We start from the raw sequence: 17,384 nt of genomic DNA, 5'->3' as shown, positions 1-17,384 counted from the left end.
AATCACAAAAAATGTACAATGTTATTAGAGGATGCACGGAGATCGGAGAAATAACAATGTGCTCCGTGTGCCCCTTAGGAAATATTTGCTTCATGAAAGCGTATGGCCCAGAGTGCTGCCAGGAAAACTGACACACTCCGGAAAATCGCAGGTTAACATTTTATATGCCAGAAATGTAGAAATAAAATAATGATTACAAATGTTTAAGAATCCGTCCGTCTATCAGTCTATCCATGTACGCTGCTTAAACAAAAGAATCTAACTCCAAGTAAATCAAACTTCTGTGAAATCAAACTGTCCACTTAGGAAGCAACACTGTTTGACAATCAATTTCACATGCTGTTGTGCAAATGGGATAGACAACAGATGGAAATTATTGGCAATTATCAAGACACCCTCAATAAAGGAGTGGTTCTGCAGTTGGGCACCACAGACTGCATCTCATTACCAATGCTTTCTGGCTGATATTTTGGTCACTTATGAATGTTGGTTGTGCTTTCAAACTCATGGTAGCATGAGACGGACTCTACAACCCACACAAGTGGCTCAGGTAGGGCAGCTCATCCAGGATGGCACATCAATGCGAGCTATGGCAAGAAGTTTTGCTGTGTCTGAGTGTAGTGTCCAGAGGCTGGAGGTGCTACCCGGAGACAGGCCAGTACACCAGGAGATGTGGAGGGGGCCGTAGGAGGGCAACAACCCAGCAGCAGGACTGCTACCTCTTTGTGCAAGGAGGAACAGGCGGAGCACTGCCAGATCCTTGCAAAATGACCTCCAGCAGGTCACAAATGTGCATGTGTCTGCACAAATGGTTAGAAAAAGACTCCATGAGGATGGTCTGAGTGCCCGACGTCCACTGATTGGGGTTGTGCTCACAGCCCAACACCGTGCAGGACGCTTGGCATTTGCCACAGAACACCAGGATTGGCAAATTCGCCAATGGCGCCATGTGCTCTTCACAGATGAAAGCAGGTTCACACTGAGCACATGTGACAGAGTCTGGGGATGCTGTGGAGAGAGCGATCTGCAGCCTGCAACATCCTACAGCATGACCGCTTTGGCAGTGGGTCAGTAATGGTTTGGGGTGGCATTTCTTTGGAGGGCCGCACAGCCATCCATGTGCTCGCCAGAGGTAGCCTGACTGCCATTAGGTACCGAGATGAGATCCTAAGACCCTTGTGAGACCATATGCTGGTGTGGTTGGCCCTGGGTTCCTCCTAATGCAGGACAATGCCAGACCTCATGTGGCTGGAGTGTGTCAGCAGTTCCTGCCAGATGAAGGCATTGACGCGATGGACTGGCCCGCCCATTCCCCAGACCTGAATCCAATTGAACACATATGGGACATCATGTCTCACACCATCCACCAATGTCACGTTGCACCACAGACTGTCCAGGAGTTGGCGGATGCTTTAGTCCTGGTCTGGGAGGAGATCCCTCAGGAGACCATCCGCCGCCTCATCAGGAGCATGCCCAGGCATTGTAGGGAGGTCATACAGGCACGTGGAGGCCACACACACTACGGAGCATAGTTTCCTTGTCTTGAGGCATTTCCACTGCAGTTGGATCAGCCTGTAACTTGATTTTCCACTTTGATTTTGAGCATCATTCCAACTCCAAACCTCTGTGGGATATTAGTTGTGATTTACGTTGATAATTTTTAGGTTTTATTGTTCTCAACACATTCCACTATGTAATGAATAAAGATTTACAATTGGAATATTTCATTCAGTGATATCTAGGATGTGGGATTTTAGTGTTCCCTTTATTTTTTTGCGCAGTGTATTTATCTAATCATCTACCCATTTACCTACTGTACCTATCAATCTACCGTATTTATTCATCTACAGTATCTATCATCTATCTACTGTATCTAATCAATCAATCAATCAATCAATCAATCTATCTATCTATCTATCCCTCTACCGTATTTATCTATCATCTACCGTATCTATTTATCTATTCATCTACCGTATCTATCTATCATCTACTGTATCTATCTATCCATTGTGACAGAGATAGTGGTGAAGTAATAGAGGAGAGATATGTGTCAGTGCGCATGATGGCGTCAGTGATGTAAAACCAGAGTAGTTTCCTCCAGCACACTACGTGTTGAGAGGATGAAATGAGAGTTACCGGTATGTTATGGGATTTTTTTAGTGGACCTCCATAGAGCGGGTGGGAGGGGGTCCACCGTATCTCCATAATAACCAGAGTCCTGACAGGACCTGTGTGATGTTAGGATCATGTGATCAGTCACATGATGGAGTAGTTACAAGGTCTGGGCTTAAATGGCTGAAGTCCAGAGCTTTCAGTGTTCAGTATGCCTGGAGAGGAAGCACTCCAGGAAAGTGTTGTTTGGACTTGTAAACCTGAACAGTGTATCTTCTGCCAACCGTAAGTGGGAGGGACCCAGCTCACAGAATGACTGTGTTTGTTCTGCCACCATTTTGTTTTGTTTTCCTGTTTTGCATAGAAACTTGTATTTTCTTTACTACACCTTGGTTTATGCTGCCTACAATAAACCAAAGGAAATTCTTAAAGCCGCAGTGTACATGTGTCTACCTCCGTGTGCAGCCTAGTGAGCCGGTCTACCACACCATCTACCATATCTATTTATCTATCTAACTAGCGTGTCTATCTATCATATCTCACTATCCATCTACCGTATCTATTCACCCACCATATCTATCCATCTACCGTATCTATCTATCCATCTACCGTATCTATCTATCCATCTACCAAATCTATCTATCTATCTATCTATCAATCTACCATATCTATCTATCCATCTACCGTATCTATTCATCCACCATATCTATCCATCTACCGTATCTATCTATCCATCTACCGTATCTATCTATCTATCTATCTATCTATCTATCTATCTATCTATCTATCTATCTATCCATCTACCGTATCCATCTATATATCCATCTACCATATCTATCTATATATCCATCTACCATATCTATCTATTCATCTACCATATCTATCCGTCTACCGTATCTATCTATCTATTTATCTATCCAACTACCAACTATCCAATACCCAGATAGATTAGCGAAATTAGGATTATTTAGTCTAGAAAAAAGACGACTGAGGGGCGATCTAATAACCATGTATAAGTATATAAGGGGACAATACAAATATCTCGCTGAGGATCTGTTTATACCAAGGAAGGTGACGGGCACAAGGGGGCATTCTTTGCGTCTGGAGGAGAGAAGGTTTTTCCACCAACATAGAAGAGGATTCTTTACTGTTAGGGCAGTGAGAATCTGGAATTGCTTGCCAGAGGAGGTGGTGATGGCGAACTCAGTCGAGGGGTTCAAGAGAGGCCTGGATGTCTTCCTGGAGCAGAACAATATTGTATCATACAATTATTAGGTTCTGTAAAAGGACGTAGATCTGGGGATTTATTATGACGGAATATAGGCTGAACTGGATGGACAAATGTCTTTTTTCGGCCTTACTAACTATGTTACTATGTTACTATGTTACCATGTAGGTAGATTAATAGATACTGTAGATTAATAGATAGATAGCTATCTATTCATCTACAGTATCTATTAATCTACCGTATCTATCCCTCTACACACAGTGGATGCCCCAACTTTTCCCCTATACCCAGCATGATGCCCCCACAGTGCCCCTACATACAGTATGATGCTCAAAATATGCCCCCACACAGACATTGATGCACTACAGTGCTCCTCCTGAGTAGCCTCCCACACATTATGATGCCCCCACTGCACCACCACATAGTATGATGCTCCCACTGCACCACCAGATAGTATGATGCTCCCACTGCACCACCACATAGTATGATGCCCCCACTGCACCACCACATAGTATGATGTGCCCACTGCACCACCACATAGTATGATGCCCCCACTGCACCACCACATAGTATGATGCCCCCACTGCACCACCACATAGTATGATGCCCCCACTGCACCACCACATAGTATGATGTCCCCACTACACCACCACATAGTATGATGTCCCCACTACACCACCACATAGTATGATGCCCCAACTGCACCACCACATAGTATGATGCCCCCACTGCACCACCACATAGTATGATGCTCCAACTGCACCACCACATAGTATGATGCCCCCACTGCACCACCACATAGTATGATGTCCCCAATACACCACCACATAGTATGATGTCCCCAATACACCACCACATAGTATGATGCCCCTACGCACATTATGATGCCAACTACACACATGATGATGCCCCCACAGTATGGTGCCTCCAATATGATGCCTACATAATGCCCCTTTCCCCCTGCCATGGTTCCTCACCACTCTACCACACAATGAAATTATAAAAAAAAAACCTAAGCCATCTCTACTCTGTGCATCATCACACCTCCTGTGCTACGACTGTAAGTTACTGAGAAGTAGTCTGCAGTCTATTCAGAGACGCATTTTTGCACTTCATCTACAATCTGCACATGGCGTAAAAATTTCTATGTCACGCAAATATATTCTTGATCTCTCTCCAAGAATTCTTTGTGGCATGTGTCTGGGCACATAGGTGCAGTCTACACCCGATGGGGGCAGGCACGCAGTAAATCTGGGGGCTATCCAGTGTTATTCTTGGTCACAAATTAACGTAACATCCGTGGAAGCCCTGGCCATCCAAGTAACAAGAATCTGTGTAGAAGTGAATGTCATGGATTCTTTATCATCACTTTAGCTGCAGAGGAGGAGATGAGCCTAATATAGAGACGCAATGGGCTTTATAGGGGTTGTCCAGTCTTTTGTTAAATATCTGCGGTCACTCTGTGACTACACACTTCTGAATCCTCACAGCATGCGCACTGGCAAGAGTCTTTGGTGAAAGTGGCATGAGCGGGCGGACACATGACCACAAGCAGGGTTGGACTGGCCCTGGCTTCTCCTTCAGGAGAGTTTGTAGTGCAAACCTTGCATTTGCTATGAGTCTCTTCAGTGGGGGAAAAAGGTGGGCCCTCAGAATCAAATCCTCCAGTGGGCCTAATGTTCTTCAGTCTGACACTGACCACAAGTATACAATTAGCTTACTTCCAGCCATATTCCAACTAGACTAACGTGGAGATACGCAGCCTCGTTTAATACCCGCGCATTTATAGACAAAATATGGCCAGAAGTCTGCAAATAGTATAGCTGCCGACTGTAGAGAATCCTGACAGTGTGCGCTGGACAGCTTTGTAATGCTATTAACCTACATATTAGTTCCAAACTTGAGTTCATAGTATTCGGGGACATAACAGATTCCATTCAAGGACATTTATTTAGAGCTGTCAACTGTTGAAGTGTATTGTGTTTTCAATAAAGTTTACTTTTCATTATATTTATGGCTGATTACTGTTAATATTTAGGTGGAGAGTAATCCTGAATTTTGTCCATTATTGGTTTGTAACCATTTCCTGTAAAGCAGTAGCATGGGCCTACGGGTGTCTGTCCTTCACCCTTCTCCTCCGGCTACCCTCTCCATAGACCAGTAGGCAGCTATGATCTGGCTTCTTAGCGAGCTGACGATACATCTTGTTTTTACCAAGTTTTAGCTGTTTTTCAGAATGACGATTTCATGAAGCAAGGTTAATAGAAGTGGCTCCGCAGTGGAGAAAGAAGCTGAGTTCTCAGCTAACATATACAGTATGACAAAGTTTCTTACATTATCTCTTGTACTTTATTTATGCAAACCTTGTTCAGATGTTAATGAGTATTGTAACGCAATGTCCGGCGCCCCTACATGGTGTCCCAGTCTCCCTCCTTGCAGGGACGCCAACTTACCACACCGGCGACACTTTGTGCTCCTGTTTCTTCCTGGTGTGCGCCCTCCCCTGCTCTTAAAGGGGCAGCGTGCATATGGTAAATGCTCTCAGTCAGTCACTGAGAGGCAGTCACTAAACAACGAGTTGAGTCATTAGGTAGTTGGTGTTCTACCAGTGCAGTTGTGAGGTCCTCTGATCCCAGTGTGGCCAGTGTCCTGAACCCGAATCCCTGATCCCGGTGTGGCCAGTTTTCTGGACCCAAATCCCTGGTCCTAGTGCGCCCACTGTCTGAACGTTGTCCCATGGTCCCAGAGCAGCCAGTGCCTGAACGTTGACCCTTGGTCCCATTGCGACCAGTGCCTGAATGTTATTCCCTGATACAGTTGCAGCCAGTCCTGTTCCCAAATTTCCCTAGTCCCTATGCATCCAATCCTGTTCCTGAAGTTCCCTGATCCCAGTGCAGCCAGTGCCTGAACATTGTCACCCAATCTGTGTGTGGCCAGTCCCTGATCCAGTATACTAGACTGATGTATCTGAACATAGCCCTAGTCCGTGTCAGCGAACCAGACCCCTGGGGTCAGCAGTTGCAGCATCAGGATCTGCTCTGGAGTGGTACCTGGCGGCTTAGCAACACCCCTATCTAAGAAGGCCTGGTCTTGTTGCACAGTGGGTCCACAAATCTACGTGCACCACAGTTAGGCATAACAACTATTTAACAACATAGCCCTCTGTCTCAGTGGAGTTTATAATCTGATTTAAATAATTATGCAGGACATTGTACACTCTCAGTACAATACCTGGTTCATTTTTTTATTTTTTGGGGGGGAAAAAATCCCAAAGTATGAAATAACTCTGGTTGTAGAATGTAACTAAGAGCAATGTGGGTGGCTGACTCAGAGACAAAAGTACCTTACATTGCCAAAATATAGAGTGGTAAACCACAGACCAAGCTGGAAATACAAGGTTATAAGCACTCAGAGTTTATACATGGGGCAATCACTGATCTGGCAGGCAAATCAGTTCAGAAATGGCTAAATGAAGGATAACTGTACTGTAAAGGATGGAAAATACTAGGAATGGAAATAAACATGTCTGTAAGGAGCATCTACCGTAAAATGAAGTATATACTGTACCACTAACGCAGCATACACAGGTGATATGGGACCCCCAGAGAGAGGATGAGTCGTGGGTGGTCACATCCCCTTTACTATTGCGTGTTTAGATTCAGTGAAGGACGGAGGGTCTATAGTATTGTATACAAAGATGAGAAGAATTGGATAAGCGGAAAGAAAAGGATTCAAAATGGTAAAAAAATCACAAGGCCCCTCTGCTATATTTGGTATTACCCAGCACGATAACAAGAGACACATGTAGATAACCTCTGCTTGCTTTTTATTCTCTATATCCAGCCTATTGTAGGTCAGATCTGCAGGAAATCACCACACTGAACTGTTTCGGCCTCAACACAACGCCGACGCATTTGAACTGTTTGGTGGAGCAGGGAGTCATCGGCTCCCTGCCCCTCCAGGCTCCGTCATGTAGGCCTCAACTTAGTGGAAGACAAAAGAAACCGGTAGCAAGAGATTCAACGAGTTCACTGCGTTGTGCCGCTGTCCCGGCCCACTCTGTATGCAGGGGAGAAGAGAACCCCGTCACTCCGATTAATTGATGAGAAACTTTATTTTTTGTGCTGTGTAGCTCAAAAGGTGGCATTATTACTTTGAGAGGGATTGATACTTTAGAAAGGGGGTCATTATTACTGAGCCCTGAGCACTGGATATCCAAGCAACAGTGTAAAATCAGCATCTTTTTATTTGCTATATTTGGAGGTGGTGACGGCGAACTCAGTCGAGGGGTTCAATGACAAGTAATGTGCTTCCTACACAACTTACAACACAGGATCCACCAATCGCAATAGATGATGTCAGTGCTGATCATCGTCCCCCTCCTTTCACAAAGACCCTTGCACAAGACACTTCAATACAATAGATTCAAGTCTGACCATTGTGGCTAATGTACATGTGTTGTTTCCTGAAACAAGAAGTTAAAGTCTAAAAACGCCAAAGTGGCTGGTGTGAAATTTGTAAGATTTCCATTTAAGAAAAAAAGAAAAAATAACATTGCCAAGCGTATTTAAAAACTACATTTAATGCAAAAATCTGATTTAATCAATGGGTCATTTTCTGATGATAGCTTCCCTTTAAGCTGAGGCACAGTCAGTAGGGCATTGCTTCTCAACATCTAGCTTGACCCTCCACTGGTATGGGGTGCTATCTGCCATAAAAATGGTACTTAGCGACATCTCTAATCCCTCCCTAACTGTGCTGCACTTGGTCTTAGTACATGAGGACTGCGGTGCATTACTCACCATAGCTTTTAGCAGCTTTTATTATGCCACATAACAGTTTTTGCTTCTTTCTATTTTGCCTCGGGTAGATCAATTACTATTGGATTAACATTTTAATGTTATTTACCACAAAGATTACGGCTTTCCGCAGCGTTTTCACAGGAAGAATTTTCAATGTTATTGTTATCTAATAAAATATGATCCATAAACCGTCAACTAGAGATTGAGGTATCATATAACAGCGAGCTGCGCTCAGGAAGAGACAAACCTAGAGGAGAACTGAATTCTCTATTGCATTAAAAATGGCTTCATTCAACATATTCTGCAACACCGTACAAAGACAGTCACCATTCACAGCAGTCTCTGCTCCCGCTAGGCTCAGCTGAGCAGGCTGATGTAAACAACAGAACAATTCCTTTTAATCTCATACTGTACACTGAGGCCAATTTCACAGGAAGCTGATGAGCCCAACAGCATGTTTTTGGACTGATGTGAGAAACCAGAGCACATGAGGTACACTTATTATTACACACCTGCCCCCGGTCCAGGCTCTGCTCCCTTCCCCTCGGCCCGCTGCTCTCTGTTGTGCTCCACGTCGAGCTTTACAGGTTGCCATATGTGTGACATCAGCTCCTTTTTTAGGAGACACACCTAATTATTACACATAACATAATTTATGGACATCTATGGTTTGATTTCTTTGCCTGTATGGATTGGATGTGTTGTTACGGACATCTGGTGAGAAGTTCATGTCAATAGAATCTTTAGAAATAGTGTATATTTACTTGGTGATGTGTTCAATGCTTATTTCACCCGCTTATATATGCATATAACAGGAACATGCTAGTAATGTAATTCCCTGGTATGTGACCTACAGTCCTCCAAAGTGGAAGAAGAAAAATTGCTGTAACCAGTGCAGCAGATTGAAGAGATGGAGTCTATAACAAAGATCTCTGGCGTCTGTTTTCCCTATTCTGCCTCTTTATATGATTCTTGGGCAATTTCCACATCCTTTTGCTTGTTTACTATGTTTCCTTTATTTCCCATCTTGTCCTATACAGGTTTTCTCCAAACCAGTAGCCAAGGGTATGGGAACAACCCGGGCTATGAGAACAACAGAAAAGTAAGAGGGCACCAGTCAGAAATAGAACTATTGGGATCAACCTATCGCATACCAGTAAATATCACATTAAGAAAGAAAGAGGTTTGTGAATTTGGGGAAACACTAAAAAATCTTAAAAGGACTTTACAAAAAAACAATAAATCTATCTAAGCACTAACAGACAGGTAGCTGCTACTTACCTGCCAGTTGTGCACGGCGCCATTCTTCCCCGGCATAGATCAGTCACAGACCGCACCTGCCAGGGATTCAGCTGTCTCTGTTGACTTCACGTCTACAGAGCGCCGGCTTCTTTTCTGTTGATGTTGATGGAGCGGGACTTCCGAGGTCATTCTGATTGACAGCCGCATCCTGCTGCCTAACTGGGGGAGCCAGCTGTCAGTCAGAATGACCTCAGGAGACACACCCAGTCAACAGAGCATAACGGAAAAGAAGCTGCGCTCTGTAGACGTGAAGCCAGCAGGGACAGCTGAATCCCTGGCAGGAGCGGTCTGTGACTGTTCTGTGCCAGGGAAGAACGGGGCAGGTAAGTAGCAACTACCTGCCTGTTAGTGCTTAGATACATTTTTTGTAAAGTCCCTGATATCCCCTTTAAATATTGCACATCTATTAAAAAACACACAAGTCAAAGGTAGACAACATAAAACCATGTAAAAAGCACAACTGGCTGTAGTATCTAACCAGGATTAAGTTAGAATGAAACAAGATCTCCACTGTCTATGTATATAATTTAATATTATAGGGTGCCAACACAGACAGCATTAGCCACATATGGACCAACCTTATAAACCCAAGTAGGATCGACCACCATAATCATATTGTGATGAATTCACAGGAATTCAAATACATATGAGAATAGGCCGATTATCTGTCATGCAATGAAAAATACTACCATGTATAGCAAACAGCCATACTATATCTTTGTGCCAACAATATGTCGCTAATTAGCTATCAGCCAAAGTACCCTTCCTACGATCTGACCCAGCACTCAGTAAGGTATATGCAGTTACTTTTAGCACCCTGCCTTTAGGAGTGTTAGAAATACAAACGGCGTCGTACAATTGTACTTTTATGCTCTGGCTATTAGCATTTGATATGATATGGGCACTTAGAAAACCTCATAATAGGAGTTATAGGGGAACTTGATTTGTACGCACAAGATGGTCGGCTGTTCACAGCCCATTTTAGCCAGCGCAGAAGACAGCTACAAGGAGCACATCTTGTTCCGGAGGATCCAACATGTTGGTTCATTACAAACTATAGTCTTCAATAAGCTTTGTGTAATGCTTGACTGCACCGGTAATGGCGGATGTCTGTCTGTAACAATGGCCCCCATTCTGTTTGTGCATTGTCAGCAGCTTGTTCTCTGCTTAGATGGCGATATGGCTTCTGACAACCATTAAAAGAGGATGTCCACTACAATAAATAATGCCCCCATCAACAGTGGAAAGGGGTATTTTTGTAAATACCTCTTGTTGCCATTCTTGCCTGTGAGTGGCGCCATCGCTGATATAACGTTGTGTGACCCAGGCGCACGGACCCCCGAGTGACTGGGCTGTAGGCGGACTTTCACCCAGTTACACAGGGGGGTCACACTTCTGGGTTCCTTTGGTCACGTGATTCCCACTGAGCGGTCAGGGATGGCGCCACTCACAGGCAAGAATGGTAACAAGAGGTATTTACAAAAATACCCCTTTCCACTGTTTAAATCGATGGGGGCATTAATTAATGTAGTGGACAACCTCTTTAATTTAGGGCATGTAAAACATGTGCTGGCTGTTAATATTATTAAGCTTTGCTTATATAGCGCCATCATATTCTGCAGCGCTTTACAGACTTCATCATCGCTGTCCCCATTGGTAGTCACAATCTAGACCCCCTATCAGAATGTCTTCGGAAACATGGGGAGAACATAGGTCAATGATCAATACTGTTCAAAGTATTTTCAGCCATTGTAACATAGCCTCAGTGATCTGGCAGTCAGTTTTATTTTGACCATGACAGATTTTAGCAGTTTTTTCACGGTTTATGATGTGGTGGCACACAGAAGAAATGAGTACGAGAAATGATCACTTCTGTCATCCCTCAGTTACAGATGGTCACTGGAATACCAGCACCGGGACACAATGCTCTTCAGATGAATCCTGTAACAGAATATTCTGTCAAGAGCAGAATCAATAGAAACATCTATAAAAATCTGAACATTTATTAGATACTCTAATAATGCTGAGCAAGTAGGTATAAATGGTGAAACGCCCCCAGATTTCCAGCTAAAAGGCTTTAATCAAGCACCATGGAGAATAAGGCTGCTCTGCAAGAAATACTCTGTTATGACCCCCAATACAAGCTCCATTAAATAATATAATCATACTAAAGGAAAACTATGGCCAAAACTAATAACATTTGTCTAATGTAGGGTATAAAAGGGCAGCACTTGAAAAACAAATCCAAAGACAGAATCCCTGTGTCATGCCTGGCCCGGGACTACGCATCACATTCTACCAGTTTTGGATGGAGTATCTCTTTAATTTTAAGGTAAGGAAACAGACACGACCATCTCCTTACAATCAGACTTGGAAACACAAGAATACCATTTACAATTGTATTTAAATACAAGCTTGAAGTAGAAATCATAGTGTTGGCAAGGAATTAGACAAATTATATCTAATGACAATCCTCTCCCTGCAGAAGGAAATGAGAACAATAGAATCCCACACAATGGAAAGCACTTTCACACACCCACTGGCAGGGATTCAGCAGCTCAGTGTGTAATATTATGTCACAGATATAGTGTATATACCCCATACAGATAGATCCGAAAGCACCAGATGACATATCTGTGCATTGTGACCTACGGCCATCTGGTAACTAGGGTAGGAGTACTACATGTCTACGGGTGTGATCCTTCTATGTTCTGCCCTGGTTCCTTGTGCGCAGCTTACGGCTTTATCTACAGTTCTCAGTAACGTACTATATACTAAATGTTACTGAGTGCACCCGCAGCTATCTGGTGTCCTAGGCTCATCATTTTATTATTTTTTACCGTTTGTGTATTTTATTTTTTTAATCCATTTGGAAGATTCATTTATTACTATTATTCACTTTGTCATTTGTATTGTTGGTTCTTATCGGGGATTTATTTGTCATTTTAATTATTTATTTCACTATGTATATAGTTCTTCCACTAATGGTGCTTAAGAGAAAGGAGTCCTAATATTATATCGGAGGGATGCTGCGTATATCCCTCTAATTACTACATTATGGCAGATGATAATTCACTTTGTTCTTAATTTTTTTTAGATAATAATAAATAATCTTTATTTTTATATAGCGCTAACATATTCCGCAGCGCTTTACAGTTTGCACACATTACCATCGCTGCCCCCGATGGGGCTCACAATCTAGAATCCCTATCAGTATGTCTTTGGAATGTGGGAGGAAACCGGAGAACCCGGAGGAAACCCACGCAAACACGGAGAGAACATACAAACTCCTTGCAGATGTTGTCCTGGGTGGGATTAGAACCCAGGTCCCCAGCGCTGCAAGGCTAACCACTGAGCCACCATGCTGCCCTATATATACAGTATCCTTGTAATGTCTTCACATCCTGTTCCATCCAGATGTGTCCAAATCCCAGAATTCCAAGCGGTGGAAGTTCACCAACCGCCATATTGGAGTGATGGGTGTCTCAATATGGAAACTGCTGGTGGTACCAGCCTCTTGCACGGTACCACCAGCGGAACACCATAGAACCACACATACACACACACACTGTATACACCGTACGCACCACACACACAGATGTGCAATGTTATATTTCATCAATAAAATGTGCATTTTTGTATTTTAAGTGTGAACAAACTATATTTAAATGGGGATAATCTGCAAGTTAATAACATTCTAAACCTGATAGACCACTGCACTGAAAGCCTGGCATCTGGGATGAAATTATCTTTATTCTCCCAGTAATCTCCGGCTTTCAGTCATGGAGGCGTGGCTTCAGTCACCTCCCAGCACATAGTCAGCTGCACCCTGGCACTGACTGACATTCAGCTATGTACTGATGCACTTCTGAATCGGCTGTCAGTCATTGCCGGGGCACGGATACAGCTGCCGCTCACTATGTGCTGAGCTGTGACTGAAGCCACGCCTCTATGACTGAAAGCCGGAGGCCGGGAGGAATAAAGTTCATTTCCTTCCAGTAGCTTTCAGTGCAGCTATCACATGGCTTCACAACGTTACTAACCTGTAGATTAACCCCATAGCGTTTTTTGTCATGACAGCTGCCCTTTAATTTTGTTCTGTATTATTGCAATAATTAATGTGCATCATGACATTTTGAACGATGGACATTGAGATAATAAGGTGAGGAGTATGTCATGTTCATGATATGATAATTCTATCTTCTGTACTAGTTACATATCTACAACTTGTGGCTCTACCTACAGTTCTTCTGCGCTCAATAACATACTAAATAATGAACTCTGGACCTTTGCTGGATCAAAAGGGTTAAATCACCTTCTTTACTCCAGAGTTTATTTCTTTGCTTTACAAATACATCTCTCTCAACGTTAAGCCAGCCCCTTCCATTAGCGCTTTTATATTTGCACACATATAATGTGCATTGGGTCCCAGTCCCAAAAGTAATCCTTCCTGAGCTGAACACTTGAACAGCAAAGATCGATACCATGCAGCAGCCGAGGTTCTATGTATCAGACTGGAACTCCGGCTGTTCGGATCCTGTACAAATGCACTCGTGGCAAGGAACGGCTAAATGTCTGTACCCAAGTGATCCACTTCATAAGTTATACAGAAGAAAGTTGGGAGCCACATTGATTATTATGGATTCCTTTTGATGTACATTTTTTTTTTAATGGAAGAAACAGTTCTACATGTATGCACCCAGTAAGATCCCAAAATAATGAATAGGGCATCTCTACTTCTGTATGTATAATTAATGGTGCACGTCACTTTAGCACATGGATTCTGCTTGTCTTTACCTAAAATGAAACAGACAAAAAGATTGTCCCACCGGTATGTAGAGGCTTACAGCACCTGAATATTCCCATTTACGTACAGAAAATAAAGATCTTAAAAACGTTAAAAAAAAAGAAACCCGCTCGGCTAATCAGTGTCAGAGCCGCACTGATCTATAAGTCATTACATAACTTCATGACTCCAGACAAGACCTTTAACATAAGATGGAAAAATAATTAGCTGCCCCATGGAAACAGCTAAGCCCAGCTACCGGAGATGTAACGTCAAACTTTCCAAAGAAGCAGCAAAACCCCCACCGCCACCCCACTGACTAATTGCCATTTACAATACTGATTGTCTCCTATGTGTCTAGGACCCTCCAGCCCCTCAGGCACCAGAGATGGGGTATGACAGTTAGGGTTGCCTCCTCTATAACTTCACCCCTTACCACTTACTTCGGAGGGTCGATGACTGCAGCGTCAACATTTTCCAATATATCTTTAGAGGTTTCACCTCCAGCGACTCCAGAGTCTTCTTGCTCCTGCTGTCGTGCCGTGTTTTGCTCGGAATCCTCTTCTGTTCTACTATGATCATCTTGTGTCGGCTCTTGATATAAGTCCTCTTTATCCAGGCTATTTTTAACTTGTGCTTCTTCATGTTCCCTGCAAGACTCTTGGACACCGTTACCCTGTTTCAAATTTCCCAGAGATGATTTTGGTGAGAAATGAAAAAGGTTCCCTATAAAATGAAAAAAGTTCTCCCTGGATTGCTTCTCACTGTCAAGTACTTTGGAATTAGGAGCGAATTCTTCCTCCTTTTCCTCCTCGGGTTCTGAAATGTTATGTGTTGGAAGACTGGAGGTCGGCTCTCGTGTAACCTACAGAGAAAGACAAAGTATTCTGTGAATGGTGAAGAATCAGGACAGTAATCAGCACCCAAGTGTTATCACATCAATCTATAATCTCAAGAAAATATTTACTTCAAATAGTCAAAACGTCAACAGCAACAAGACATTATGGAAAAATGATTTGCTAAAACCATAGCCCAGAATAAACCCAACTATGTGCTCACCATGGTCATGGCTTTCTTAAAGTGGAGCTGTCATCAGATTTTCACAAAGCAAGCTACATGCATTATTGGTCTGCTAGACCTGATAAGGCTGGTGTACTTACGCTAAAATTATACAATAGTGGTGTGATCCTTTACAAAGTTTTCTGGACAAATAGTTTAATGAGATTAAATAGTTTAAAAAAAAAAAAGATTTACATGCAGTCATGAAGCTGCCATATCCAGGGTTGGATTTCCCATAATGCAAATCACGCAGTCACGGAGGGGAGCGTATATACAGAATACATTTTTCTGTATTACTTTGATGTGGTCATATAAGATGGTATTTTTTACATTTACATCCATTTACATTACATAAATTGAGCGGAATGCTTACGTTCCCCCTCTCTACAGCTCGCGCCTCTTGCTCAGTCTCACACACTCAACGTAAACCACATGGTAAAAAAAGACATAACATTTGGCGTTCCAATAGTGACTGCAAGGGATTTATTACGCACATATCACTTGACTTTTACACATCGACTGTCAACCTAGATGTTCTAAAACAGTGCTCCCCAACTCCAGTCCTCAAGGCCCACCAACAGGTCACGTTTTCAGGATTCCTTAGTATTGCACAGGTGATAATTGCATCACCTGCACAGGCAATAATTCCATCACCTGGACAATACAAAGGAAATCCTGAAAACATGACCTGTTGGTGGGCCTTGAGGACTGGAGTTGGGGAGCACTGCTCTAAAATATATCAAAAGTGACAAAACCAAAGAAATTAGGAACCGGAGCAGAGGCTGGCGGTGTACTCATCAAGAGGCAAAGACTTGAAACGGCGCTCATGGCGCAGATTTGGGGATCGGTGCTGCTCAGACGACACCGAGTGAACAAGTAGGGGCAAAACGTGGAAACTGATGTTATGGAAGGTGCCGAAGTTCTCCAATCACTGGTGAAGTTGTTGATAGAACAAACTAATGTATAGGAGGACAAAGCTTCAACATTTCCGAAATTTTTTTTTTTTTTATATGAGCGTGATTTAAAGCGATTGATTCTCCGAAAACTTCAGTATGATGAGACACGGGATGGTGAAGTAGACGTGACAACTTAGGAATCAATATATTCTTATCAACTTTTTGTTGGTTGGAGGAGAACTATGTGCTTTGGCCTACGGCGAAGAAATGTGTCTATCCAGCCTGGCCATATCTCAGGAACTGAAAAATTCAGAAATGAAAAAAAAAAAGACTAACAACAGATACAGAACAGCGATATTTACACCAGGTTAAAAAAAATGAGCAAACTCGTGATAAGTGAGAGGTTCTTTTTAACCATCATACTTTTCTATTGGTTTAATGGGAGGAGGTTAATTGGGCAATTGCTCGGGGCTCCCACTCTTAAGAAAGTTTTACATAAAGAATTCACAGCAAAACAAGCTGTTTTATGGAAGAAAATGTAGTTTTGTCAAAGCTTTTGTTGCGGAGTAACAGCAGGGGCTCCAGAGACTGCATGCAGCATACAGAAATAAGGGCATGCGCTGGGAGCGCTGATAGATGCCAGCACATAGTAATGTGTGAATTGTGCCGCTGCACTGGCATTAGGATCAATGGCTGTATAGGGACCCTACCGTACGGAGAATATACCCTGTTTAATATGTATATACAACATGTATTTTTAATAAGTTGACTTTATATTCCTTATTCCAAATATTTAACCCGCAGGAATGAGATTTTCTATCACATGAATCTCAAGGTTCGTTCTTTGTTTCTCTTTCTGTACAAACAGATAAACCAATAAAATTCCACAGCTCTTCCAAATGTAGCACTATCCAATAAAGATGATTTCTGGGAATAATCTTACCGGTTCTGTGTACATTGTGTTCAGGGGAATCTATCAAGAAAATGTTCTTCTTGTGTCACCCGGTCCAGTCTTACAGCCAATAAAAGTGCCAGATATGTCCATTAGACAAGTTTTATTGATCTATAACCCTCTGCTTGTGGGGGTTTATACTATGTACTCTGCCTTTCACTCATGAAAGTATGAACGTGATGACTGATAAGTTCAGGTGTCTTTATTTTTACTTTTATAGATTTAACCTTTCATTTTTTTTTGTCAA

The 17,384-nt window shown here is 42.8% G+C and overlaps 1 protein-coding gene across 1 annotated transcript in view; it reads right to left on the bottom strand.

Annotated features, from left to right (window-relative positions):
- Positions 1-17,384, bottom strand: part of CRYBG3 (crystallin beta-gamma domain containing 3) — a 273,103-nt gene that overhangs the window by 175,272 nt on the left and 80,447 nt on the right. Inside the window, exon 3 of the mRNA XM_069760996.1 lies at positions 14,674-15,095. Coding sequence (XP_069617097.1) covers positions 14,674-15,095 — 422 coding nt within the window. The remainder of the gene's footprint in view (positions 1-14,673; positions 15,096-17,384) is intronic.

This window comes from Ranitomeya imitator, chromosome 3 (assembly GCF_032444005.1).
Source record: "Ranitomeya imitator isolate aRanImi1 chromosome 3, aRanImi1.pri, whole genome shotgun sequence".
Classification (NCBI taxonomy): domain Eukaryota; kingdom Metazoa; phylum Chordata; class Amphibia; order Anura; family Dendrobatidae; genus Ranitomeya; species Ranitomeya imitator.
This window is presented reverse-complemented; position numbering and strand designations above follow the sequence as displayed.